At 61.4% G+C, this 27449-nt stretch overlaps 1 protein-coding gene across 1 annotated transcript in view; it reads left to right on the top strand.

Annotated features, from left to right (window-relative positions):
- The window catches only part of WWP2 (WW domain containing E3 ubiquitin protein ligase 2), a 41978-nt gene that overhangs the window by 1457 nt on the left and 13072 nt on the right, over positions 1-27449 (top strand). Inside the window, exons 2-10 of the mRNA XM_019505344.1 lie at positions 649-733; positions 1738-1885; positions 2180-2298; positions 9139-9276; positions 10167-10263; positions 14392-14519; positions 15649-15865; positions 23691-23780; positions 25444-25618. Coding sequence (XP_019360889.1) covers positions 649-733; positions 1738-1885; positions 2180-2298; positions 9139-9276; positions 10167-10263; positions 14392-14519; positions 15649-15865; positions 23691-23780; positions 25444-25618 — 1197 coding nt within the window. The remainder of the gene's footprint in view (positions 1-648; positions 734-1737; positions 1886-2179; positions 2299-9138; positions 9277-10166; positions 10264-14391; positions 14520-15648; positions 15866-23690; positions 23781-25443; positions 25619-27449) is intronic.

Here is a 27449-nt window from a genome sequence, read left to right as displayed (position 1 = left end):
AGCCCTGCTCTGGGAAACGGGGCGAGTGGCTTCTTCTGCTGCCACGGGGCTTGCAAGCATAAGCATGTGTGTCTGTGCGGAAGAGAGGTGAACAAGGTATGGAGTGGCAGGACCTGTTTCTGAGGGGCCCAGGTGCCTGTCACTGCTGCACGGGCCCTTCCTTGCCTTCCACATGCCGTATTTGTGCAGCGGGAAGGTGCAGCCAGCATCGCTGCTCAGCTGCCCCTTGCCCCTGAGCACTGAGGCAACTCCTCTTTTCTGGCCAGACAGCTGCGCTGGGGCAGCAGGGCCATGAGATTGATTGCTGGGTCTGTGCATTGTCCCAGGGCCCTGTTTCTTTGCAGTGCTGTCCCCGTGAGGTCCACTATGTTTTGCTCTCATGTGCTCAGCCTCTACCTCTTGCTGAGGGCTCCTTTATGACACCAAGTGGCCAGGCCTGTGGGGGTCGGCTGCAGCCCCTTGCACTGCTCCAGGCCTGTGGTTCAGTGCTGATTTCTGGCTGAGCCTCTGGCATCACTAGGGTCCTGTGGCTATCTGGTAGTGACTAGTCCCAGCCCCACTGGGGTGGTCTTCTCATCAAATGCAGCCTTGGGCTCCCCTGGCTCCTTGTGAACCTTTGCTCGTGTTGTGCCTGTCTTTGCTTTCCAGACCTGTGGTAATGACATGGCCTCCACCAGCTGCAGCAGGGCTGGGGCAGGGCTGCCCTGTGAGAAATCTCAGCTCTCGCTGAAAGGTGAGTGCAGGGCAGGGCGTGGGGAAAGGAGGAGCCCTGTCCAGGCTGGCACACCTTGTCTTCCATCCAAAGGCAGGGACGTTCCTCAGTCCTGTACTCCCTCCTGGTGCTTGGGAGGAGGTGTGATGGGGCGAAGGCTGACATAGCCCCAGGCACCAGCTGGACTCGGGGATTGCACAGCTAGGTCCTGAGAGGCACAGAGCCTTCCTGAGTCAGATTTAGCAGCTGCCTCTTGTTAGTGCCCCGATCCCAGCACCAGAGTGGGGCATGATTCCCTAGCCAGGGAGGGCTTGGCCAGAGGGAAGTTGGGGCCCCCAGGCTGTCCCTGGGAGGTGGCTGAGCTGTAGAAGGTGCCTCATGGGCTGGCTTGGGCGGGAGACCCAGGAAGAGCCTTGTGCTGAGCCTTCTGCTCTCCCCTCACTCCGCTTGGCAGCTAGGAGGTGGAGCCAGCGGTCGCTCCCTGAGGGCCGCCAGGGGGCTCCCGACACCTCTGGCTGCTCTCCTGGCTTCTGGCCTGCCCTGCTCTCGTTGCCCTTCCTGCACCCCACGGGCTGTAGCATGACACTGTCTTGCTACCGCAGAGGAGATGCCTCCTTTCTGGGCTCCCCGACACCTCGCTCTTCCCCCTGGGCTGGTGGCTGGAAGCCAGGTTCCTGCAACAGGGCTGGCTTCTCACTTTGGCCATTGCTATGAGGCACCTGGGCCTCCCTGGGCTGGGGCCAGCTGATGCGTTGCCCTGCAAGAGGCCCAGCAGTGCCATAAGCTCAGGGCACAAAGGCGAGCCTCACGCAGGAGCGGGGTAAGCTTGTGGAAAGGCAGCTCCAAAGGCCTGGTTTCCCTGTGCCCAGCCATGTGGCCTGGCTGGGGAGATTGGGTCTGCCCCCTCAGCACAGACACCCTGCGCTGGGCTCCTCCCAGCTGCCTCCGCTGATGGCGCCTATGGCACGTGGGGCTGGGGAGTGGGCTGGTGACAGACGGTGACCGCACCTCTCCTATCGGCCTAGTGGTGTCCATGAAGATGAAGTTGCCCACCCGCCAGTCCCGAATCAACAGTTATGTGGAAGTGACGGTGGATGGACTTTCCAGCGAGGCCAAGAGGACGGGGAAGCGGACTGGGAGCTCCGAGCTGCTCTGGAATGAGATCCTCATCCTGTAAGAGCCCCTGCTGCCTCCTGGGGCTGTAAGAAGGGGCGTGGGGCAGGGACAGGTACCTGGGGGAGAGCATTAGAAATCTCAGTTCCCAGGGGAGGGGGTTGTGCTGGGCAGGAAGGTTTGGGGCTAGCAGGAGGGGCTCTGGCTGCTTAATGTCCCTGTGACAGCCCTGATTTCTGGCTGTTTTGCCTGGCCTGTCTGGGACTTCCCTGCTGGCCACAGCACTGCTCAGTACCAGCGTGCAGAGGAGAAGCCAGCAGATGCTGATGGCTGTGCTTTTGGCTTCCCTATCAGGAATGTCACTTCCCAGAGTCTCCTGGATCTGAAGGTTTGGAGCTGCCACACCCGGAGGAATGAGCTGCTGGGCGTGGCCTCCATCAACCTAGCCATCCTGAAGAAGAGCAGCGGGAAACGTACGTACCAGCAGCCTGTTTTGCCCTGTCCCTGGCTCGAGAGGGCAGGGAAGAGGCTGTTGGGGGAGGTGGGGCCTCCTTGCCTGAGCTGGGCCTGGCAGTGCGGCACCCGCCTCTGAGGGGCGCTGCGCTCTTGTCAGCCACTGCTCCGTGGTCCTGCAGGATTTCCTGCCTCAGTAGGTGTGACACGGAGGAGGATTAGCTGGCTGGAACAGCTCCCTGCTGAAACTCTGGCCCCAGGAGAGAACAAGGCACCGTTGTGTGCGGCTGGGCAAGCCTGTCAGGAGTGCGGGGCTGGCATGTGATGGAAGCCATACCTTCATTAGCCAGGGTGCCGCTGCCTGTGCAGAAACACAAACCCCACTGCTATTTGCTGCCATTTGTGGTCACTAGTGTGTGGCTCAAGGCAGCAGCCGCTGCATAAAGACCTCCATTCAGGTCCCAGGCCTTGCTAGTGGCTGCGCAGGGCAGGAAAAGGCTTGTGCCGTCTCTTCCAAGCTAAGCTCTGCTGGTGTCAAAAGACAGACCAGGTACTGAGAGGGGAACGGGGCCTCTGGCCTCCCAGGGGGCTGGGGATTGGTGCCTGGGGCTGGGGTGAATCGCTTCCTTTGGCATCGCCCGTCACACAGTGGGAAACAGCCGTGGTGTCCCCAGCACGCTCCTTGGGAGTCGTGGCTGTGAGCTGGGACTGATACAGCCTCTGCCGTCTGGGCTGGGAGTAGGGTGGGGGTCACAGGGGCATTGCTGGGGGCAGATTCCTTAGTGTGTGGGCGTCTGCCCCTGCCATCCTCTGTTTCTTGGGGCCTTGGGGTTGCCTGTGGCCAGTTACTGAGGCCCTCCTTGCTCTAACATGGGGCAGGGATAGGGGGCTGGGTGTCAGCTCTTTGGGGGAAGTAGACTGCTGCCTTCTCCACTGCCTGTGGCCCTGACCCCACGTGTGCCTCGAGCTGTATGTCCTGGCCTGGGCTGCTCTGTCTGGCTGCTCCCAGGGCTGCCTGTCTCTGGGCTTGGTGGAGCACCGCGCGTGTGCTCCCGGTGCCGTGGCCTGCTCCTGCCCTACATGCACGCGTCCCTTTGCCGGGGCACAATCAGCCCTTTCATTAAGCTGCATCCCTGGGGGGCCACGTGGAAAATGAATGGAAAAGGCAACTGGCTGTTCTCACCCGCATGTTAGCACAGCCCAGAAGTGTGAGATGTTTCCCTGACATGGAGGGCGGGTTCTTAAAGTGGCAGCACAGCGCCCTGCAGGAGAGGTGCTGCCTGGGTGGGGAGCTCGCGCTCCTTGCCCTGCTGGGACCTCCACCCGCTCGTCTGGCCTGCTGGTGACGTGGGCGGCTTCATCAGAGCCTCATCTGCAGGTAGTGTGGCTGCTGTTCTGGGAACCCTGTGATGGCTGTGGGCTTGCTGGCCTCATGAGAGGCTTGCTTCCTGGGTTTGTGGGGGGGCAGAGGCTTGGGCCTGAATGCACTTGCTGCTGGGACAGTGGGCAGGCTCCTCCCTGATGGGAGTTTTCCTGTGGGGCACAACATCCCTCTGAGGCCTCCCCTGCACACAGCATTGCCCTGGCCTGGCTGAGATAGCTGGAGGGTGAGGCCTGTGGCAGGGGTGGCAGGCACCTGCCCGGTGGCGGGGTGGGTGCAGAGCTGTGATACAGCTTCTCTCAGGTAGTCAGCATGAGCTGACAACCTCAGCCCCGCTTTGCTGTGGTCTCCGACAGGCTGGGCAGCCTCAGCAATGGCCCTGAGAGTATCCAGGGGCTCTGCTTGCTAGGGCTGTGCAAAATTTCCATCCTCGTGCTGAGTGTGGTGTGCTGCAGCCTCCTAGGAGAAGGACCCTGGGTTTCTGAGGAGCCCAGGTTGTGGGGAAAGGGCTCCACAGTGCGTCTGCCAGGGCTCGGTGCTCAGGCCAGCCTGAGTCAAGGAGCCAGGCTGAGAGGAACAAGTTCCCGAAGCCAGTGCCTGCTCCAAGGGGCAAAGCCACATTTTCCAGTCTTCCTTCTCTCCCCATTCCCTTGGCAGGCTTCTCTGAACCTCCCTGCTCAGCCTCTGCTATGGCCAGGCGGTGCCCTCGGTACTCTGGGTGGGGGTGGGGAGCTGCCTAGGAAGGCAGTGAGTTGGGTAAAAATAGGTTTAATCATGGAAAACAAGCTGCAGCCTTCTGCGGAGCTGCTCCCAGGGCTCCATTAAAACAGCTAATTTACAATGGCGCAACCCCTGCCCCGGGCCCCCGTGCTGCTGCTGCTGCCTGCCAGAGAAGGGGCTCTTTGTTCAGAAGCTGCCTGGGCAGGAGGAGGGTCCCTGTGTGGCCCTTCTGTATGCACACCGGTACTGGGCCATGCTGGTTTTGGCCGGTGCCTCCAGCACTCGTGCCACACAGAGCTATGGACAGCAAGGCAATTACTGGAGTGGCTCGGGTTGGCCAAGCTTCAGCAAAAGCTCCTGCTTTTACAACTGGCTGCTCAGGTTGCAAGTTATATCAACAGGCTCCTGTTTCCCGAGTGGCATCATGTGCGTGTGGGTTACAGCTCGCGCGAAGCCTGTGCTTTCCCTTCAACCCCACCTTAGGCAGGGTAGTTGGAGCCGCAGCTCTCGGGAGCTCTATCCAGAAGACAGCAGCACCCCAGACCGCGGGGAGCAGGGAGCCCCACACCACTTAGCAAGGGCACTGTTGGAAAGCAAAGTCAGAGCTCTGGGAAGGCACATATCCAGGCTGCCTGGCAAGGACTCCAAACACATTGGCTCTGGCACTGCTGGCATCGTGCTCCTACAGGCTGCTGGGCCAGACCAGCAGGTCACAGCGGAGGCTGGGCTGAGCCGGCTCTGTGCTGCCCTTCGAAGGTCACTGTGCTCTGGGAGTGCTGCGGAGCTGACAGCAGCTGGGACTAGGCCGTTAGGGCAGGACTAGATACCTGCCTTTGGCTGCATCTGCTTGGTAGAGCACAGGAGCAAGGAGGCTTCCTTTTCTCTGCTTCAGGGCCCAGTCCCTTGGTCCCTCCCATAGCTGTTCATCAGGGAGCTGGCATCTACTTGAAGCCTGTGGGCTTGCCGCCCCCAACAGTGGGTCAGTGCACAGAGGCATGGGGAGGGGAGAGGGGCTGCGCAGCAGAAGTTGAGGTGAGGGGGGGCAGGTGCCATCTGTGACTTCTCCAGCAGGACTCACCCAGCACAGCCTGACATGCTTTCCCACTTCCACCTGATCAGCCTTTCTGGCCCTCGGGCTGAAGGATGGAGGCTGGAGCAGCCCTGGCATCAGAGGCTGGTGACACAGCTTGCTGCTGGCCCTGAGAATGAAGGCTCTCCCTCTCGAGTCACTTTGTGGGTGAGAGCCCAGCTTCCCACTGTCTGCCCAGCACTGCAGAGCCCCTCGTCCTCCTTTCTTCCAGATGGTTATAGGGTCTGAGCTGCCCTGGCTTCCATCCTCCAAGCAGGGGCCAGGCTGCTGGCTGGGCAGCAAAGCCCATTGGGTGATGGCTGCCAGCCACTGCCACGGCTGTGTCTGAGCTGAGTCTGACCTTGCGTCCAGTGGAAATGCAGAGGGTAGGACCCTCTGCACGGAAAGGCCCTGTCTGAAGCTCCCTCAGTCCGCATGTGAGCTGGCCTGGGCCATCCCTCTGCAGAGAAGAGGTCCTCGGCTGGAGCTGCTCCCCCCGCTTCTAAGTGGAACGTGTTGTGATGCTCATGCCAAGGAGTTGTGTCAGACGCGTGCTGTCACCAGTGCTCCCTGTGGCTCCTGGCTCAGCCCAGAGCCTCTGTTGTGGCTTCTGGTACTAGCCCTGCTCCGGGGACCTGTAAATCCACTTAATGGTCTGGATGGGAATTCCAGACAGCCCGTGCTAAATGAGAGCAGTGATGTCACATGCAGGGCACCCGCAGCCACTGAACTGAGGCCGTATTCAGGCCCAAGTAGCCCCCGGCCCCTTCCCAGAGTAGCAACCCCATGTGGCTCTGGCTCTGGCTCCGGCTGCTTGCTGGGACACAGGCGGGCTTTGTGCACGGCCGGTCGGGGACCCTCTGTTGGCGTAGCAGCAAGGTCCCTTTGTGCGTTCCGCGTGCTGGGAGGGGACGCTGACTGGAAGGTTCTGCCAGTGTTTATTTTCCTTAAGCAAGCGATTTGGAGATGCTTCGCCTTGGCTACTGAGCCACCTTCAGCGGCTTCGCAGTGTGGGCCTGTGCGGCCCCCATCAGAGAGCGACTGCCTGCAGCCGACGGGACAGAGCCCCAGTGTTTGGTGGGACAGGGCTTCCTGAGGGCTGGCAGAGGCAGGAGAAGCCAGGGACAAGCAGACTTCTGCTCGCTGCAGCATCCTGTGAGCTTAAGAGCATAGGGAGGTGCATCGGGGTTCACCCCTTTGTGCAGATAGAGGGTGAGGCCAGACACATCACTTGCCTGGAGTCCCACGGGGGACGGGGGCCAGTGATGGGGCCTGGGGGAGCTTGAAGTCTTTTGACAGTGGCTGAACAGTACGTCACATGTGGGAGACTGCTGTGGGACAGACTTCTGTTGGGCCTGGTGGTCTCCAGTCCCCTGGGGCCAGCTGCACAGTAAGCAGGGTCTTGCTTCTCCCTACCTTGAGCAGCCCAGGGTTGGACCTGGCACAGGGGTCAGGAGAAACTGGCTGCCAGCCTAAGGCCAGGATGCCCAGCTCTGTGCAGCTGTGGCTTTCCTGCCTGACAGTGACATGCTTTCCAGCTGGGAGCAGACGCTGGCCTCACTGGAGACGGATGTCCGTGGAGAGCCCAGGGCCATCCATGCTTTCCCCTGCCAGCGGGATACTGCTGTTCAGGGCAGGCGAAACTGGGCGGAGAGCTGCCAGGTCAAAGGAACCGAGCTGCCCTAGCTCCCATGGCAGTCCATGGGAGCCCTGGCCCAGGCTGTGCCGTGCCTCTGGGGCTAGGGTCAGCTCACCCCCGGGCTTGGCCCAGCTGGTGCCAGTGATGGGCCTGATCATCCTGTCATTGGACAACTGGGAGACTGGCAAACCTGCTGCAGCCCCATGCTGTTCCTATCTAGGGCTTATTGCCTCTCCTGAGTGCTGGGCTGAGCTCTGTCACTTCCCACTTGCCCCCTTCCCCTCCCTTGCTTCCAGTTTGGTGTCACCTGCAGGTTTCATGGGGACCTCAGCAGTCCCCAGAATGCCTCAAAGCAGCCACTCCGCAGCCGTGGTGTGGGCAGATCCAGGTGGCACAGGAGAGGGCAAATGCTGCTGCTGCCATTATTACCACACCTGGCACCCTAGAGTGCCATACAGGGCAGTGCTTGACCTTGTGTGTGACACTGGCTGGCAGAGCCGTGAGTGGTCCCTTGCTGACAGGGAGGCAGCGTAAATGGGCTGCAGGGGTCCTGAGCATAACATCCGCATTGGGGAGCATGGCAGGGGGGCAGGGAGCGTCCAGCCTGGGAGCAGTATGCAGCAGAAAGCCAAGGACGTGAGCAAGTTAGGAGAAGGGGAGCTACAAGTATGCCTGGGTGTGCCAGCCAGCCTGCTTCTGGCCCCCATCACAGCACTGCAGCCTCAGCTGCATGCATGCATGCATGTGTATGTGGGTGCCCCACCCCGCTTAGTGGGCCCTGGCCCAACCCCAGCCTGGTGGCTGCTGCAGGGGGAGGCTGGCTGCTAGAGCAGAGCAGGCACGTCACTGAGTCATGCGTGCGCAGTACAAATATTATCTGAGTGAACTCGTCGGGAAGTGTCTGGGCCAGAGTCCCAGGCCAGGTCAGCCACATCCCTCCGGCTGAATCAAGGCAGTTGTGTTCGTGTTTCACCATTGTGGGCACTTGGCAATGAGCAGTTGCCTTGCCCGGGGTTAGGGATGCTAGTCCGGCTCCTGGCCAGCTTCGTGGTTTGGCCAGGGCCGTGCAAGAGACTCTGGGCAGGCAGCAAGAGGGCCTCAGGCTGGGCAGTGCACAGCCCCTGCTCCGCCCTTTGCTCACGCAGGGATCGTGCTGCTCTCTGCTGTGTGGGTGCTGCAGCAAGCTGGCTCGTGGCCTGGAGGGCGCTGGGAGAGGCTGCCGGCCTCTGCTCTTGTCATGGAGCGGTTCTCAGAGATGCCCAGCCTCGCCACGCTGATGGCTGACATTCGCCTTCCCGGGCCCACCCGGTGCCACTCTGGCTGTATGGGGGAGAAGAGTAGAGCTGTGTTCACAGGACAAAGCTGAGGTGGTCACATTATACAAGCCTCAAGCTGCTGAGCACCCTGAGGGCCGGTACAGAGGGTGTGCAGGCAGTGTGGAGCCCCTCACATGCCAGGCACATTTTGCCAGCCTGCCCTTGGGGCTGGTTCCTGGCTAGGCCCAACTCAGCAGATCCTATTAGTGCCTGGCACAGGGCTCTCTTGCCTTCCTCGTCCAGGATATCTGCCTTGTGCTGGTGCAGCACAGGTCATGTCATGGCTCCACGTAGACCACGCACCTCGAATGGGGGGTCAGTTCCCTGCTGCCCTCTGGAGAGGGCGAGTCCCCCAGGTTTCCAAGAGCAGGCCAGGTAGCTGGCTGTCTAGGATGGGCCAGGAGCAATCCTGTGTCTGCAGGGGTTGGGCTGGAGGCCCTGTCCAGCCTGCAGCAGTTCTGTGAAGAAGCCGTGGCCAGTGGGAGTGGCTTCCTGGGCAGTTGGGCACGCTGGCTGGGGCCGCATGGGGTGGCAGCCTGTGCTGCTGCTGCTGCTGATCCTGGTGCTGCAGATGCCTGGGCAGGTGACTTCCTTCTTGAGCCGTGCAGGGAGAGGCCACAGGCCACGGGTGGGGACTGGAACCCCTTGGCAGTGGTTGTGCCCCCTAAGTGACAAGTTACCTCCAGTGGCAAGTCCAGCTCAGTCTCTTCCTCTGTGTCCCTCTGTCTCCCACAGTAGAGAACACGCAGCTGATCCTGAACCTGCAGACGGAGAACAAAGGCAGCGTTGTCTGTGGTGGAGAGCTGACGATTTTCCTGGACGGGCCGACTGTTGATCTGGGAAGCCTGCCTAATGGCAGTGCCGTGACAGAGGGTGAGTACCGCCCATCTCCACCAGCAGGCCGCAGCTCGGAGCACGAGGTGGCAAATGCCAGGGGACAAGGCTGCCAGGCTGAGACGGCAGCTTGGAGGACCTGCCAGCACATCCCAAAGCGCAGGACCTGTATCCTCTTCCAGAGAAGGCTCCTGTCCTGGCCTGCATGCCCACAGGACTCAGCCCAGCTGCTGGGAAGTCTTCCAGGGTCTCCTGGGGAGGGCAGCTCCAGGCCTACCACGGATGTGAGGGCATAGGTGTCCTTGGGGCCCTTTGCCCACAGCAAGTCATGACCTGGAGTCTCCCTGTGCTAGAAAGGTGCAGAGTGAGGACAGGTGAAGGGACCCTGGCTGAGAAGCCTTGCAAGGGGACAAGTGGAAGGGATCGGACATTGGACAGTGTTTCTGGCCTGGGATGAGGAGGTTAGGGGTGGACTCCCCACGCCCTGACTTGGAGGGTGTTTGCCTGTTGCTTGTGCTGGGTTCAGATCCATAGCAAGTTGTGGGTGCCAGCACACCCAAGGGCCCAGCATCCTCAGCGCGTGGAAGGGTTCTGCAGGCCAGGAGTGGAGCCACATGTATGGGAAGCCGAAAACTAGTCAGGGTCTCAGGAGCTGTCATGGCATGAGTTCCTTGAGGCCTGGCAGAGCTGCATGGTGGGATGTATCCCAATGCACACCTGTGTTCCTGTAGGCCCTGTGCCCTTTGGCAGGTCTTGTCCTTGAGTTCCCTGTGCAGAGGCCCCAGGAGAGCAGGGGACACTTGCTCATTGGTGCTTTCCCTTGGACAGGCAGCAGCTGTCACACCTGCCATGGGTCCTTACCTGCTGGCCTGTCTGCATTGATATAGCACTTGTCTGCTTTCTCGTCTCTTTCCCCTTTAATTGCCCAGGGTCCCAGCTGCCCGGACAGGACTCCAGCAGCACTGTGGCAGCTGCAGAAAGCTGCCACCAGCCCCTCAGCACCAAATGCTTTGGCAGCAAGTCCAGGTAAGGGCCTGGGCAATGTGTGCTACTAACCCATGGATGGGGCAGCTGGGGGTGTCCTGCAGGAGTTTGCAGTGGAGATGTTGGAAGGCTTGGGGCAGGGGCCTGTCCGGTGGGGATGGCTGCCCTGAGGCGAGAGATGGGCTTCATGTACCTGGCCTCTCAGGAGGCATAGGCAGGACTGAGTCAGCCTTTCCCAAGCACAGCGCAGGCACCTCCCTACAGCAGTGAGGCATGTGGAACCCCCAACACGTACCTGTCTTTACCCCAGCTGGCCAAACACCTGAGGACCGTGGGCAACCCTTGCGGGTCAGTTGTGTGCTTGGCATTTGGGCCTGGGGCAGAGGTGACGTGATTCCACCGAGATCCTGACCACTTGTTAGCAGCTCAGGCCCAGGTCATTCTGGGCCTCATTCTGCAGGGGTCACAATCCGAGTGTGCCAGATCCTGAGCAGTGCTTGGCTAGGAGGCCTCCGCCGTGGCTGCAGCCACCTTGGCTGGTGGAATGCTCCCCGCAGGGCACTGGGGCTGGCTGTGCTGTGACTTGTGGCAGAGGGTCCAGTGACTCATGTCAGGCACTAGAGATCCCACAGCACTTCTTGCTGGGTGGGCATGCATCTGCCTGCATCCAAGTTTAGGTATCTGTGTTCTGCTATCTCTGAAATTCAGTCCTCACTGAGCATAGGTGGACTTCTGCATGCTGTAAAACAGCTGCTGTGGCTGCTGTTTCGGTGGCGAGAGCGAGCCCTACACACACACGAGGGAAGTTTGGGAAAGGCTTCATTGCCATATAGAGCAGGATTTATTTCCATAGGCTCAGTGAGTGCTGAAGACCTCCCTGAAAGGCTGGATGGAAAGAAAAGGGTTACTTGTCCCCCCCCAACCAGCTCTTTCTGCCTGGCCTTCTCGAGGGAAATTGCTGGGTCTTTTTCTTCCCAGCACAAGCGGTGCCCTGGGAGCTGCTGTTAAACTTGGGCTTGGGGCGTGAAATTCCACAGTCAACTGTGCAAAGAGAAAATAAAGAGGCAGTCATTTGTGCTGGGGGAGAGGCTGCGAGAGGCAGGCATTGTGTGAGGGGGGCTGTGCTGACCGTGGGGCAGTCCCGAGAGGCAGGCATTGTGTGAGGGGGGCTGTGCTGACCGTGGGGCAGTCCCGTCCCTAGTTCTGCTCCCTGCAGCTGGCCAGCTTTCAGCACCTGGGTCTGGGTGTGAGCACGCAGGATTTCGCTCCCTCACCCTGGTGCTTGGGGGAGCAGCACAGGTTTAGTGTTGCTGCTTTGCTGGGGCTGAGGCCTTGCTCCCTGGCTAGCGATGGCTTCTGGGGACACTTGGAGCCAGCGCCACTGGGTTGCTTTTCTCCCTGCCTCTGGTTATCCTATGTAGCCCTGGACATGCCCCCAGCACTTCGCATGTGGCTCTGCAGCCCTCCCAGCCCCAGAGGCTGGCAGCGAGGCAGCAGACAAAGCCTGCCAGACATCTGGGTCACAGGTGTGTGGTGCAGGGGTAGCGGGAGATGATAGCAGCAGATGATAGCAGAGCTCCTGGTGTCTGGAGAGTGCTCTGAGGAGAGCAGTGATGAGCACAGCTGGGAGGCTTAGAGACTGCAGGCCGGTGCAGGGCTAGGGTGTCCAGCAGCAGTCTGTTCGCTCTAGTGAAGCACCCATGTCCCCAGCACATGGCTGTCCTTTAGGAAAGAGTTCCTGGCCTTGCCCCATGCGCACCCACTCTGCCCAAGGGCAGGGGAGGCTGGCGCTGCTCTGTGCCCAAGGCTCTGTGCTGCCCCTCCCTGTCCTGCAAGCAGGGGCCAGTGCTGGGCACAGAGCGCTTGGCCTTGCTGCCTCACATGGACCAGAGGAATTTCTCAGCTCCGCATTCCTGGCCCTGAGGTGTGGCACTGGGGCTGTGCCTCCTGCGCTCCACTAGTGCCCTGGCATGGGCTCCCTAGCACTGCTCCTGCCTGCCCAGAGCCGGGTCTGCCATCTGCCCTTGCTCTTCCCAGCTGCCCTGCGGGTGGCCTCTGGGCTGGGTGAAGGCCATGGCCCCTGCCCCGAGGCCATGGAGGAGCCCCCTCTGTCTGACTCTGAGCACAGAGACGATTAGGTTAGGCAGGACCCCAAGGAATGGGGTTTGGGACTGGGCCTCAAGACCTGCCAGGTAGATGAGGCTGGGGTTCTCCTCCCGGCTGGTTCTCCTGTGTGGGGAGAGTGGGCTGGTGAGTGTGCCTTGTGAAGCCGGGGGCTGGCACCTGCCATGGCTCCCAGCACTGGTGGGCTGCCTGAAAGCACTGCGACTTCTGCCAGCCTTGTCCCCACTCCCGCCCCATGGGTGGCTAGCAAGGCTCCGAGAGCCCGTTCCCAGCACTGCTCAGCCTTGTTTTTTCCCTGCTCCTATTTTAAGTGCTTGTTCCCAGCCCAGTCCTTGTCACGTGGCTCCACTGGGTGTGTTTCCACGCTGCTATTAAAAGACAATGCCCAGATGGGAGCGTCTGTGGGAGGGCCAGGCTGGTAGCCTGGCTAATTTGGGCCTGGTGACCCTGTGTGGCCGGCTGGCAGCCGGAAAACATCCTGTTTTGGTTTCTAAAAACTCTCCAGGCAGCTTTTAGCTGCTCCGCACAGAGCAGGGTGGAGATAAGAGCCCATCGTGTGCCTGAGCATCTCTACTCCGGGGGGGGAGGGTGCGGGCTGCCCATCTGGGGTCAGAGCTCTGTCCTAGCGGTTTCTGCTCAGTGAAGCTGAGCCTCAGAGGTGTTCAGTGGCCTTTGCTCCAGCAGGCCTGAGCTTCCTTGGCCTGCTGAGCTGTCCTGCCAGCCCTTTGCAGGCTGTGGGCAGCTGAGAAGGTGGGGACGAGGTGTGCAAGGGCCCCCGGGGTGAGGACTGACTACTGAGGCCAGGGAGGGGCAGACTCCTGGCTCCCCTGCCCTCAGGGCCAGGCCACCCTCAGCCCCGCGCACAGCTGCTGAGAGCAGAGCGCCCGGCTGTCCCCAGGGGCTTGTCCCAGCTCTGCGGGTGTGGCACGATTGATGTTCTGGCCCTGTTGCTGCCAAGCTGCCGCCCTGCTTGGCCGAGCCCGGAGACCTCTGGACACATGGAGAGTTTTGCCCTTTTAAGGGGAATTGCTTGGCTAGAATAAACCGGCCCTTTATCACTCCTCTGCCCTTCCCCCCTCCCTGCCCTCTGCTGCCAGCATCTCCGGCCTGAGCAGGCTGAGCTGCCCCGTAGCACTGGTCTGAGGGCTGGGGCCGAGGCCTGGCTGCTCCGTCCCGTGCCAGCACAGAGCAACGGTAACAACAGTCTACTGGAAACTGCTCTGAATGCAAGTCCATGTGCGCAGGTCGGCATCCCTGTCCCTTCCCCAGCCCCAGGAGCAGACCTGCCTGTGCAGCCTTCAGGCTCCTGGCGGCACTTCTCCTCGTCCCTGGCTCAGCTCCTGCCAGCCGCAGGTCCACCCCACTGCCCACCCTGTTTGTGCTTATGCTCCCTCCAGCAAGGACAGCTGGGCTCCATGGGGACCTTGGGGTCTAGTCAGCTCCAGGGAAAGGAGGTGATGGTCTTGTCCACCCTGCAGGTCCAGTGTGTCAGCAGTTACAGCCACAGCTGCCTCTCGGCTTGCACCATCAGCACAGCCCTGGGCTGAGACTGGCAGCTGTGGCATTTCGTAAGCCAGCGTCCCACTCTTGCCAGAGGCCGTTACTGGTACATGGTTTTTTCCCCAGAGCTAGCTCAGTCCAGACAGGGCCTCTAATCATGTTTGTGTAACCAGGGGCCAGGCCAGCCCTCTTCCCTCCAGTGAGGCATCCCAGACATCCCCAGTTGGTGACTGGTAGGTGAAGACTGGGAAACCCCTGGGCCGTGCCCCAAGGCGCCTCTTCCTCCAGGAAGGGCTGGTGTCAGGGGGGCCATGCAGGCATACATGACTGCAGAGCAGCGGGTCTGTCAGAGGGCAGGGTTGGGTTGCTTCACAAAGGGGACGGTGGGCAGTTAGGATCTGCCAGAATAGAGGGGCTGGCAGGGTGCATCTGGGGGAGAAAGCCTGGGGACTAAGCACAGCCCCTGGGCAAGAGGGGTGAGGAGCTGCCATCCTAGGCCAGGTGCCCCTCTCACCCACTGCACTGCATGCCTCTACCCACATACAGGACGCACAGACACACAGCGGGAGCAGCCAGGCAGAATGCGGGGAACGGTGAGGCCAGCCCCAGCACCAGGACATGGCATCGGCAGCAAGCCAAGATCCAGGGCCACGGCAGCACAGTGAATGGCACAGGTGAGATGTCCCGCTGGTGAGATGTCCTGAGCAGAGGGCAGCCGGCGAGTGGTGCTCGGGGCACCGGTGAGTGTAGAGGCACTTGCTGCATCCAGCTTTCTCTGCACCATGTAGTGCAGCCCATGGCTGCCCTTGTTTCATAGGGGGTGTTCCATGAAGACCAGTTCCCAGCATGCAATGCTGCTTCTGCATCCAAATAACCAGTCCACAGCCCATGCTGGAACCCACACTCTCCCCAGGCTGCTCTTGTCACATCAGGTGGCAAAGCTCCTCTCCCCACCAGCACCTTGCTGGGTTGTGCGCCACTTGGGCACAGCCTGTCCCTGTAAGTGTCACGGTTGTGGACCAGCCAGGCTCGCTGCCACAGAATGGGCCGTGGACCACCTCAGGTCCTGGCCTTGGAGCCTGGTGACACCCAGCATCTGGCTTCTGGGCTGAAACTTCATGCAGACACAGTGGGCGCACCTCCTGCCCACCATTGTGTGTGTGTGTGTGTGTGAGCACCAAGGCTGCCCATGCCCACCCTTCTGCTCAGAGGCAGAGCCCAGGCTGGTAGAGGCTCGCAGGGCTGCAACATTCCCATGTTGAAAAGGGGCCTGAGGCTGTATGTGGATAGGAGCAGGCAGGCAACATCCTGCTAGTGGATGTGCTGCTGCCTCTCTCCTCCCTTCAGCTGCCTCTCTTGGTCCGTGTGGCCTCCCTGCCCTGTTCAGTGGAATCTAGTGCCAGATGGCTGTATCAGGGCTGGGCAGTGTGCTGAGCCAGCTCTTCTCAGGCCCATGGCACCTCCTGATGTGTACCAGCGCATTTTTGACATTTCCGCCCTTTGCCTGAATTCACCTGGGCTGTGGGGAGGGGGAGTGCTGGAGAGGGAGTGCCATCATCCCTCTACAGCCCCTCTCCAGTGACATGTCCATCCCACTTGGCCTGCGGATATGGGGTGCAGGCAGCAGCAGCAGGTCCTGGCTTGAGATTTTCCCCACCCCTGTGGCGCTGATGTCTCTCCCTTTGCAGAGGGCTGCAAGCTCCCTGAACATGGGGCTGTGAGAGTCCCAGTTTGGAGCTGGGGTTTCAGTAGCAGCAAGCCACCCCTTCCCTCCATGCTGATCTCTGCCCTCTGCCTTTCCAGTGAACGGCGACTCTGTAGGGGCCACCGACACCGAGGAGGAGCGGTCTGCAGCGGGCACAGCCTCCCCACCAGCAGTGGCATTGAGTGTGACAGCCAGCTCCACGGCAGCTGCCCTGCCTGCTGCAGCTGTGCCCGGGGAAGCAGAGGAGCCAGCCTCTGGCTCGGGCACGCAGCAGCCCCAGGAGGCCACGCAGGCCCTGGAGGCACTCCCACCTGGGTAAGTGGCTCTGTCGCAGGCCTTAGGCTCTCTTTCAGGGCAGCTGTGTCCAGAGGGTGGGACTCTGCTTTGCTTTGCAGGGTGATGGTGCTAGAGACCCCTGGCTCACTCAGAAAGGTGCTTTGGGCAAGATGGCCTGTGGGCCCCTCTCTGGAAGAGCCAGCTCTCGAGAGGCTAGTGAGGCGGGAGTCTGGGTCCGGCTCTTGGCAGCTTCCCAGAGCCAGCTCGGAGCAGTGCAGCCTGACAGCTGGGCCCTGCCTTTCCGAGGAGAGTTGTTGGGGAGTAGCACATCCTGCCTCTGTGCCAAGGCTAAATGAGATGACCCCTGAGGGCGCTTCCACCCTCCAGCCACAGAGCATGGAGAGGGTCTGAGAGCTGCTCCTTCCTTGCAGCTGCAGAGAACTGCACACACACGTCAGGTGCCAGGGGGGCGAGAGTGGAAAGCAACCAAGGTCGCTGGCTCCTGCTGCTGCTTTCAGGAGGAGCTGTCGGTCTTGGTCCATTCCCACATGATGCTGCCCCTGCTTCAGTGGCACAAAACAACCCTGTCCCTCTGAGCCATGTGGCTGAAGAATGGTTGTGCCATGGGGAGTAGGGACATGAGTCCCTTTCAGGCTCTCGGGGGGTGTCACAAAGGTGAGTTTGGTGGGGTCGGGAGAGGAGCGTGGAGCCCTGACAGACCCAGGGCAGGGTGGAGACGTGATACAGAACAATGGGGATCCCTGGACCCCCCCGAGACCGGAAGCTGGAAAAATTGTAAAGGAGCCCTTGGAGATGGGGGAATGCCTCGCTGCCCCGTCGGTGTAGAGCAGGGATGTCTGCACTGAGCTGGCCACCCTGGGCAGCAGAGAGGACCAGGGAGAGGCCTCCCTAGGATGCCTTGGCAGCACAGGGCCTGGCAAGAGTGCCAGGCAGCTCCTGGAGGCAGCGTCACCAGCTTCGCCGTGTTGCTGTACTAGAGAGTGCGTCAGAATTTGCTCTTCCTCCATGCGGAGTCCTCTGCTCCAGCTGGCTTGGAGTCCTGTCCCAGGCCACTGCCTTCCCTCCCTCCCTCCCTCCAGGTGCCAGTGAGGGCCCCGACTCCAAGCAGGGAACATGCAGGCCCCAGGGCAGGAATGCAGCTTTCTCACACCCTGTCCTGCCACAGTGGCTTTGCAGGGGCATCTGGGGGCAGGGCTGAGGAGAGGAGCCATGTTGCCGCGTGTGCTGTCCCCTGGTTAAAGCTGTATGACCGTCTCTGAGACTGGCTCTGCTCAGCGCCTGCCCCCCAGCCCCATGTGGCACTTCTCCTGGACTCCAAGCACCGCCGTTACTTTGGGGCATGAAGGCAAAGCAGCCAGAGGGGGTTGAAAGGGAAAATGGCCTCCCGCATTTCCTATGGAGCGAGCTGTTTATTTTCCTTTTGCAAAGCCAATGCCTGGAAGGTCAGGGCCTCCCTCGTGTGTCAGTCACAGGTAATTAGGGTTAACGGCTCAGTGTGCCTTTATGCAGGGTGTGTGAGGGTTACTGTTCTCGGGGCTTGGGCACTTCCTGTTTCCAGGCAGCTGGAAAAGTCCAGCACTCTGAAAAAGGTCTTTATTTCAGCTGGAGCGTGTGCCTCCCGCCGGACGGCCTCGTTCTCCTCCTGCCCCTGCCGGTCTCAGGTGGCAGCGGGCGTTGTCACTCCCGGCATGCGGGGGTAGCGCACGCTTCATGAATGGGATCTGTGGAGGCCTCTGCAAAGGGGCTGGGGGGTGCTGCACCCTTGCACCAACAGGCTGTCCAGCCACCCACCCCCATGCACTGCGGAGCCGGGCCAAGGATGGGGTTGTCAGCCAACCAGGCCCAGCAGTGGACCCCTCTTGGGGCAGAGGTGCACACCCAGCGCTGCTGCGGGAGGCGGCAAAGGCTCAGCTTCTCCATTTTTCCCCTTAGTCTGAGGGGCTATAGAGGCAGCTATGCTGCTTTTGGGGCTTTCCCCGTCCCCCTGCCAGCTAGAGGAGCAGCTGGGGTAGGAGATCGAAGTGCTCATTTGTGCCCATTACTCAAAACTTGCGCTGGGCTGGAGTGAGTCGCCTGCCCTGTACTCTTGAGCATGGAGCCCAGCACGTAACCTCCTGGTGCAGACTCTGGGTCAAGAGAGGCTGGCCTGGGTTTCGAGGGCATCGGTGGCCTGTTTCAGCTCCAGAGAAGAGGTAGAGCCCCCCCAGACCAAACCCAGCCTGATGCTTGGAGCCTCAGGCATACCTTAGTGGGGCAGGACAGCAGTGGAGGGGTGTCCAGCAGTTCCTGCTCTGCTGGTATGGCCCTGTGCACCACTGCTAACGACCCCAAAGCCCAGGGGTTTGAATTCCCATTGGAGGAAGCCTTCCCAGGTTTCCTTGGAGAGGTGCAATAAGTCTGGTCCTCCTCAGCAGCCCTGAGATGTCTCAGCTCTTCTCAGGCGTACCCTGGCAGATGCCCGAAGCCTGCCACACACGCAGCGCACAGGGAGGCTGGGTTCACGTGGGGATGCAGAGCTATTTATTCTGCCCTGATCGCTGTCTCCAAACATCTGCTCCAGATGTGGGGAGCACAAAGGAGTCTCACATCGGCCTGCGAGCTTGCTGGAGGATACTGGAAGGTGGTCTGACCCATTCACTGTCCAGCAGAGCCCAGAACCCTCCCCCCCAATCCACCTGGCCTCGCACGCAGACGTGTTTTCTTGAGACCTGTGTAAACGGAGCTAGAGCACGTGTGCGTGCGGGCCGAGAGCCGGGAAGTGGCCGTGCTGGAAGGTGGTGGGGCCGGGACTCCGTCTTGACACGCGGGTTCCCAGCCGGCTGATAGGGGCAGGGAAGGCAGCCGAAGTCACTGGCTTCTGCATCTGGTTCCTATCAGTGATGATCCCGCGCTGGGGACAGAGCACTCATTAACGCGGTGTGTGTACACGGCTCTGTCTCGCGCACACAAAGAGGCGCATTATGCTGTCTGGCAGGAGGCACGGGGCTGTGGTTTCTTACATAAGGCAGGGCGTTTTGTTTGGACGTCAGGGTTACCTCTGCGCTGCCATTTCACACCGGCCAGTGCTCCCTGCAGCCGCGGCCGCCTGCAACCATTTCCTGCTGCCAGAGCGGGGCTAGTGCTGGGGGCAGGCCCGGCACACCCCTCAGCCTCCCAGCGGTGAAGGGACTGGGAAGAACTGCTGCAGCCCAGGCACACAGCGGAGCACTGCTGGGTGCGTGGGGTGTCCACATCCCTCATGGGATGTGACTGAAGGCTGCACCCCTGGGCCTGAGCAGAACCCAGATGCTAGGCTCTTTGCAGCCGGGCTGTGACACTGTGGCACAGTACTTCGTTAGCGCGTCTTTCCCCTTTGCCACATTATTAACAGCTCATGCCAGAGCGGGGTGAAGCCAGTCGCATCCCCACTTCCCCAGTGCTGAGGTGGAGAAATAGCTGCATCTTGTGGGACAAGGAGCCTTCATTTGGCCAAAGCCCAGCCTAGAAGTCGGTGTTGAGAGATGAATGGGGCCTAGCTGCTTGGAGCAGGCAGATCTCAGGCTGCACCCAGGCTTGCCTTGGGCCATGTTCTGTTGAGGCCTCGGCATCGTGTGGCTTCCCAGCATCCTCTGCTTGCTGACCTGGGCACAAGGAGCACTCGTCTAGGAGATGCACTGAATCGCATCAGGCTCCAGGGAGGGGGTCCCTTTCCAAGCTCGGCCTGGCGGGCCTTGGGGACCAGCCCTGGAGTCTGAAGCTCTGGAGCACCTGATGAAGCGACCTAGGCAGGGACGAGTGTGACCCAAGGGCATGGCACTCAGGACTCTCTCCTTGGCCCTGTGGTGGATCGGACGGGACATGGGGAATGGTTGCCAGTGGTTCCAGCCCAGCTGCTGCGATGTGCGACTCATGACGGCAAGCCAAGGAGCTGATTGCGAGTGGAGCAGCACGCTGCTTTGCAGCTTACCATGGCACTGCCCAGCTGCACAGCACATGCCTGGTATGGGAGGCCCCGAACCTGTCTCTAGCACAAGCGTCTGAGTGGGGAAAGACCCTTTCTGGAGGGGAAATCCACCTTCACCCATTGCTGGGAGCTGTGCCATCAAAAGGACGTGTCTGGGTCAGCCAGGCCTCATGCCAGGGGTCCCAATACCTAGAGCTAGCTTGGCTCTGGTCTCCAGGTCCCCCTGGAATTGGGACCAGCCTGGGGGCACCAGCTCAGGTGCCTTTCCCAGGGGCAGGTGCGAGGCACTCAGCGTTCCCAGAGCAGGAGGCTGGTCGGTGCCGTTGGTGCGTTCCCCGTGAGGCTGAGCCCTTCCTAGCTCCTGGAGGTGCCGGAGAGCACCCACTGCTGCCCACGCATCCCACGGCACGGGCATGCCTGCCAGCCCTGACCCGGCCCGCAAGCAGTGACCTGTGGAGCTGCGGGGCTCTCCCCTCACCTACTGCATGCCTGGCCAGATCCTGACAGCACCGCCTTTGCCAAGGCGTTGTGTGGCACTGAGTGTGACCTGGCCAGCTGGGCATGAAGTTTTCCTGTTCCCATCGGATCCTTTCAGGTCTCGCTCGCCAAGGAGAGGCCAAGGGAGAAAACAAACTCAGCAGCCTCGGTGCTTGACCAGGATCTCCGTGCTGCAGGTGCAGCCAGTCCAGCTGGGCCCTGCTCCACCAAAGAGAACAGCTGTTGTCTCCTGTCCTGCTCCAAGGAGGAGCCAGGCCCAGCATTTGCGACGATCCTTTTTCCCGGACCAGGGTCAGGAGCTTCCGTTCGCTTCTCTCCCCATGCGCTGAGGTGGGAGGTCTCCGAAGCCGGCTCTGTGATCCCAGTCCTGCTCCTCTTCACAAGGGCTGCTCCCAAGTGAGCAGAGGTCCTGTCTCAGGGTTGAGGCATCTCCGTGCAGCTCCCAAGTTTCTGGGGCTGCCAGCTTGGCTTCCGGCTGGTCGGGGTATCAGAGGTAGGGCATTCTTTTGGGCTTCAAAAGATCCTAGTGGGATCCTGTTGAGAAACTGTGGCCAGACAGACCTGCAGGTCAGAAGGGAGTAGCTGTGAGGGCTGCTAAAGGGGGGATGGGCTGTCACATTTGAGGTGGTTACAGTGGCCCCCGTGTTGTGTCCGGGGCCTCCGGCTGCTGTCGCAGCTTTCTGCCCTGCAGCCGGACAGCAGCCCCCCTTTGCCCTGTGGTGTTGAACTCCAAGTGCTGTTGATGCCGAGTGGGACAGTGGCTTTGCTGAGACCTCTGGAAGGGGTGGCTGGGGGCTGCTTTGCAGTGCCTGGGCTGGGCTGTGGGTGCAGCAATGCCGTGGGTGCGTGTGTGCCCTCCCCAGCTTCTGCCTTGGGTGTGTGGTGTTATCAGCTCTCCTCAGCCGCATGCCCGGGACCTCTGCTTAGACCGGTCCCCACTCTGTATCCTGTGATGATGCCATTTGGGGCCATATGTTTGGCGCTGCTCCTCTCATGTGAGCAGTGGGGCCTTGGAGGGAAACCCCAGATCCCCTGAGACCTTTGATGGGCAGGGGCGGGATGTGCTGCTCCTGCGGGGGTTGGGAGGCTGCTCTTTCACCCCTGACTGATACAAAGCTTCCAGTCCTCTGTGCTCGGGGCCCACTGGGGAGAAGCCGGTTCTAGACGGCGGGGACCGGAGCTCATCTTCCGTTCTGCTGCAAGCTGGGGGCTGACCTGCTACACAGCACGGTGCTGTTTCTGGTCCCACACCCTTTCTCGGCACTGGGATTGAGGACAATGGTTGGGATGAGCGGGTAGCTCCGTGATGGGATGTCTGCAGCAGGGTGCTGAAGGGGGGGCCTGGCTGGTGTTGCTGCATGCAGTTGCAGCGGTGGCCACATGCTCGGGGCTCTGGGGGCAGAGGACCTGGACCACTGGGGCTCTTAACTCTTCATCCCTTGCTGCTAAGTCCTGGCAGCAAGAAGGCCTGTGCACGCTGCCTTGACGGGCCGGGTAACGTAATACCTCCTCTGCAAGGCACTGCTGGCTTCTCCCTCTGAATTAGCTTTCTGTGTGCTGGGGCTTGTGCCAGCCCCGCTGTCTGCGCAGCCGCCCTGGCCATCACAACAGCACTCTTGTGCACTCCTTTCCTGCGGCATTTTTGGTAATGAATGGGGAGGGGGAGACAGGCCTGAAGTGCTGCAGGAGAACGCTTTATCCATCAGCATCCGCGCTGGAGCCCTCCTCGGGGGTGGGATGGAGGCTGGCGGACGGCCCGTAGCAGCTTTCTGTGCACCAGCATTTGTGAATGGGTGACAGCAAAGAGCGCTCCTTGGTGCGACGCTGGAGTCTGCTCTCCTCTGCGCACGGTCTCCCTGGGGTCACCTCCGGACATGGGTCTGAAGAGTTGTCAGTGATGGGCTGGGGAACGAGGGAGAGTTTCTGCTGTGGCCCAGGCGCTGAGGCTTTTCCCTTAGGCTCGTGGAGAGAAACTGAGCAGAAACGTCAAGAACCCTTTGGGCACAAAGCTAGCACGGTGTGAAATCCCACCCGGTCTGGGTTCCTACTGTGGGAGGAAACTGGGGATCTGCGCTCCATCCCACAGCCAGGTCAGAACGCAGCCCTGCTCGCGGTGCTGACACCAGCTCCTCCATCAGACCATGCCTCCAGCAGCCCCTGCCCTACCCTCTGCCATTGCCTGGCTGTTGGCACATAGTTTCCTCATTGCACTTCAACCTCAGCTAGCTTGATCCGTGGAAAGACCGGTTCAGGTGCTGAGAGAGCAGGCCAGGAGCCAGGGGCTTCTCGGGTCTGGTGCCCGTTGGCTCCTCTGGGTCGGTTGTAAGTGGAGCGAGGAGTGCAGCTGCCTCCCCAGAGCACTGCAGTGGCTGGTCAAGGTTCGCACTGTGCCCATGGGGGCTAAACACTGAGGAATTGCCCTGCTCTGAACGCACTGTGAGGGGCCAGTGGCCGGTCATCCTCCACTGCAAAGATGGAGGCCACGCCAGCCTTTGGAGGTTGCTGGATCCATGTCTCCTGCCTCCCAGCTGCGTTGGTTAAAAGCTGCTGGATGCACTGTCCTGCCTGCCTTCGGCTTCTCAGTCAAAGGGAGGCATTCTCTTCCCCCAGTGGGGTTGCAGCCAGCTCTGCTGCCAACCCCCCAGCAGACGGTGGATAAACGTCCTGGGGCATCCTCCTATGGAAGCACCCCTCTGCCCGCAGCAGACTGCAGAGCACAGCAGCTGGGTTTGGCCTTTGTCAAAATTGCATATTCAAGAGGCTGCCGGCAGCCCCGAAAGCTGCTGCAGGTCAGGAGTCATTGCAGCTGGTGACTGGGTTGGTGGAGACTCGTGCTTCCTGCCCTGTGGAGGCTGCCGCCTCTGAGAGAAACGGAGTCACCAGAGCCCTCGGGAAGCACGGCTCTGTCGTGCATCTCCAGGAGGGACGTCTCTGACGCCAGGCTCATGTCCTCACTCTGGGAGCCGGTCAGGAGCACGTGCTGCTAGACAGTGTGGGAGGCAGGTGTCTGGCTGCTGTGGGCTGTGGCAGGGAGGCAGGGGCTGTTTCTTCCTGCCTGTCGTGGGTTCGAAGCCTGGGCTGCCCAGTGTCTGTGACATCAGTGTGGGCAGGGCAGGCGGGTCTCCCTCCGGTTCCCCTGACTCACGTAGCCACATCCCATTGGCACCAAGCAGTGGGATGCAGCAGCTTCCCATGGGGGGTCTGGGTGTCGTGGGAGGGAGGGCTACAGGGCTCCCAGCTGTGCTTGCTCTGAGCCCTGTCTGTGCCGAATTAACAGGTCCAATCCCCTCTCCTGCTTGCTGGGAGGCAGACTCAATGGTTCGCATCCTTTTCGCTCTTGCGATAGTACTGCTGCTGCCTCCTGGCCTCCTCCGTCCACCCACCTCTGCCTTTCTCTTTCAGGTGGGAACAGCGAGAGCTGCCTAATGGGCGGGTTTATTACGTGGACCATAACACCAAGACGACCACCTGGGAGAGACCTCTTCCCCCAGGGTAAGGCGCTGGGCCTCCTGGCCCCCACACTAGAGCTGCCAGCGGGAGGAGAGGATGGAGGCATGTCTCCCTGCCTAGACAGGGTGCGGGACCCACCTACATCCCTGTCCAGGCTTGGCTCCCCTGGCCCATTCCTGCCTGGTGGACATTGGCATCTCCTGCTTTGCTTTCCACTGGGAGGAGACCCCTTCCCGTCTCCACAGCCATGGAGAGCAAAGGCAGCTTAGCCAGAGCACAGTCACTTCTGGGCAGAACAAAGAGGCCTTCAAGGAATGAGAGGTGAAAATCCTGCACAGGATCCCCCACAGCACCTGTGAGCTGGCCAGGGGACACCTGTGGCCTGGGCTGCTGTGAGTGGTATGGAGATTGCGAGCTCCCACGGGTCAGGAGCAGGACCTGCTCGTCGGTGCCTGTCTGGTCCCTGCAGCCTCCTGGGGCTGTGGGGGGAACTGTGCCTGACTGCGGCTGGGGCTGCTGGCTCTGCAGTGACCAGTGCCCTGCTCCATGCCGCAGGCTCGGCTGCGGAAGAGCAGGCCTGCCAATAAGGGGGCATGTTTTTGGCTGAAGAAGGAAGTTCCCTTAGGCCGTACCTGCACCCTTCCGAGCCTTCTTGCTCCTCCCTTGATCACAGGAATGGGGGCTCTGGGCCGGCTCTCCTGCCCCCTGCTCTGTCTCTGACCTCTGTCCTTCGCACCTTGGCCTGACAGCTGGGGGAACCTGCCACTTTCACCCTCAGCACCATCTAAGATGCAGGGACCCCTTGCTGAGCACTTGGATGTGCTCTGTCCTTTCCTGCCCGGGCTCTGCTGCCAGCTCAGGAGCAGACCAGCCCCAAGGTGATTCCCTGGCAAGTCATCGTGCTCTGCTTCTCAGCCTCCTTGCTGCTGTGCAGGCCTGGCCTGGCTCCAGCCTCTTGCCACGCGGGGGTAGAGCTGATCCAGATGGACATTCTGGGCACGTGGTGCACGGCAGGCTCCTTCAGTGGCCTTGGGAAGGCTGCGCCCCAGGCCTGATGCCTTGGGCCAGCCACAGCAGACGACTCCAGGGCCTCTGCCGGGAGAGGTCTTACAAGCCCTGTCCTCACTGGGCCATGGCCCATCCAGCCAGTGACAAGGAGACCAGCAGAGCAGAAAAACCTCCTTGGGGCCAGAAGACCCAAGGCCCCGTCCGTGCCCTCTGCTTTGTCCTGGTGCCTCAGGCGGAGACCCCTCCTGTCCTACAGGTGATGGAGAAGCTTCAGAGGAAGCCGGCACGGCCGTGACCCATCAGGGCCTTTCTCTAGCTCCTCAACTGTCCCAAAGCAGGAAGCAGGGAGACCCCCGGTGTAAGGCTCACACCTACCCACTCAGCACAGAGGTGCCGCTGTGTCTCCCCCAGGCTGGCTGCAGTGCCTCTTGGATTCATCCTGCCCCTCTGCCCAGTGCTGTGAACTCACAGAAGGGCCTGGGTGGGTGGGGGGCACACTCCCGAGCTCCCTGGGCAACAGAGATTGGTCCAGGCTGAGTCCTGGTGTCTGGAGCATCCAGGCTGGCCCGTGTACCTGTGTGGCTGGAGCCATCACCCAAGGCACTGGTGGTGCAAACGGGCTGGCGGGGCACTGGGGAAGGGCCCATCCACGTGCACGAGCGCAGCTGCTGACACGGGCCCCTCTGCGGTGTTGCAGGTGGGAGAAGCGGGTGGACCCCCGCGGCAGGTCCTACTACGTGGACCACAACACCCGCACCACCACCTGGCAGCGCCCCACAGCCGAGTACGTGCGCAACTACGAGCAGTGGCAGTCGCAGCGGAGCCAGCTCCAGGGCGCCATGCAGCAGTTCAGCCAGCGGTTCCTCTACCAGGTGAGGGTGACCAACATCTGCCCCGACTCAGGGAATTGGGCTCCCACCCTGCCACCAGGCCAGTCTGACATAGCGCCGTGCCTGCTCCGTTGGCTGTAATGAGCTGGGCTTCCTATTCCTCCTGTACCTGGCCTGCCGCGTGTTTGAGGGGGTGTGTGGCAGATCCCTGCTATGTGCCCCACAGAGCCCATGTGCCCAGCCTGCCTGGGCTTTGTGATGAGCTTGTGGCTGGGCTCAGGGCACTGCCCAGTGTAGCTTGGCCCCCAGCAACAACCCAAGGGGCTGTGTAGGAGAGGGCACCCCCTCTCCGAGGCCTGGGCCGGTGCCTCGAGGGCCAAAGAGCACCAGCAAGTTCAGGGGTAGGGGAGCATGACTCAGCTTTGCAGACTCCCCCTGCTCCCTCCTTTTCCCATGCCCTCGCGGCATTGCTCGGTGGGGTTGCCGAACGCTCATCCTCTAGGGACATGGCATCTCTGGCCAGGGCCCTGTGGAGAGGGTGACTGAAGAAGGGTGCGGGCCTTCTCCCATTCCTGGTCCTGAGCCCCCAGACGTGGAGGTGTCTGCCCATGGCTGGCAGCGGCTCCTCTGCTGCCCCTGCTTGGCACTGGAGTGAGGAGGAGGGTTGGCCCCTGGACCTAGAGGTTCTGGGATGCCTGTGGGAGAAGGGGAGCCTGGAGCCAAGCCCTCCTGCCCCAGGGGATCCTCTGCTAGGGCAGAGCAGGAGCTGTCTCGGAGCCGCAGGAACAAGCACTGTCTGTCCCCGCCTGCACGCAGCATCTCTGCTGCAGCATGTGCCCGGTGCGCCTCCAGCCCCTTGGCCCCTCTCATGCTCTCCCTCCCCTGTTCAGCCCAGTCCATGGGCTCCTGCCACTCTTGAGCTGGGCTGCCGCAGGCTTTGCTTCCTCCCACATGCCTGCCCCCTCCCGCCCAGCCGGGAACAGGATCTGGGAGGGAAGTGCTGGCCCCAAGTGATTTATAGGCAGGGGAATCCTCCAGCGCTGAGCTGGGTTATGAGCTTGTCACTCCCTGCAATGGCTCCTGCAGTGCTCGCCCGGCCGCTCCCGTGGCTCCTAGTGGTGTTCCTGGCGGACGCTGCACAGTGTGGAGCAGGGGACTCGCCTTCCAAGCTGAGCCCGATGAAACCCCGTGCTGCGCGCTGTCCCGCAGAGGTCTTGGCTCTCTGCTTCCAGCCCCAGGCTCTGGGTCACAGGGGCGGAGGGGGCAGGAGAGGCAGCCCAGCCATGCTGGCTGCCACAACGTGGGGTTTCTCCAGCTGCAGTTCTGGAGCATGGGGGGCAGGGCCCTACCCGAAACGCAGTCCCCTTCGTGTCTGCCGCTCAGCCCTGACCAGGGGATTTCTCCGAGCCTCCTGCCCTTTGGCTGCTCTGAGTGTGGGCCGTGCACTGTTATCCCATGGGAGTGGGGGGATTAGGCAAGTTCCCTGGGGCTGAAGGGGGTGGGGTACCTGGGGACTGGGAGCCCAAAGCTTGACCACTCCTGCCCAGGGGACCTGCTGCGGGGAGTTGGGTCCTGCCACTGTCAGCAGCATCATGGCTGGCTGCTCTCGTCGTTGCTGTGCCCACTGCGGCTGGCCTGGGCCCCATCCATCCTGCCATCCCTGCTCCCCTATCCTGCCAGGGCACTGGCCAGCCTGTCTGGCACCCCAGCTCCCGGGGTCATACATGAGGAAGTGCCGCCCATGGGCTTCGGGCAGCTTTGTGGTGCACCTGGCAGCTCTATAGAGCAGCTTCCCGGTCCTTGTGCAGCACTGCTGCCACTTCGCCACCCCGTGGAGTTCGGGACTGGGCTCCCACTCGCGAGGCAGGCTGGT

This window comes from Gavialis gangeticus, unplaced genomic scaffold (genome assembly GCF_001723915.1).
Source record: "Gavialis gangeticus isolate Ggan-Ray unplaced genomic scaffold, GavGan_comp1, whole genome shotgun sequence".
Taxonomy (NCBI): Eukaryota; Metazoa; Chordata; order Crocodylia; family Gavialidae; genus Gavialis; species Gavialis gangeticus.
This window is presented reverse-complemented; position numbering and strand designations above follow the sequence as displayed.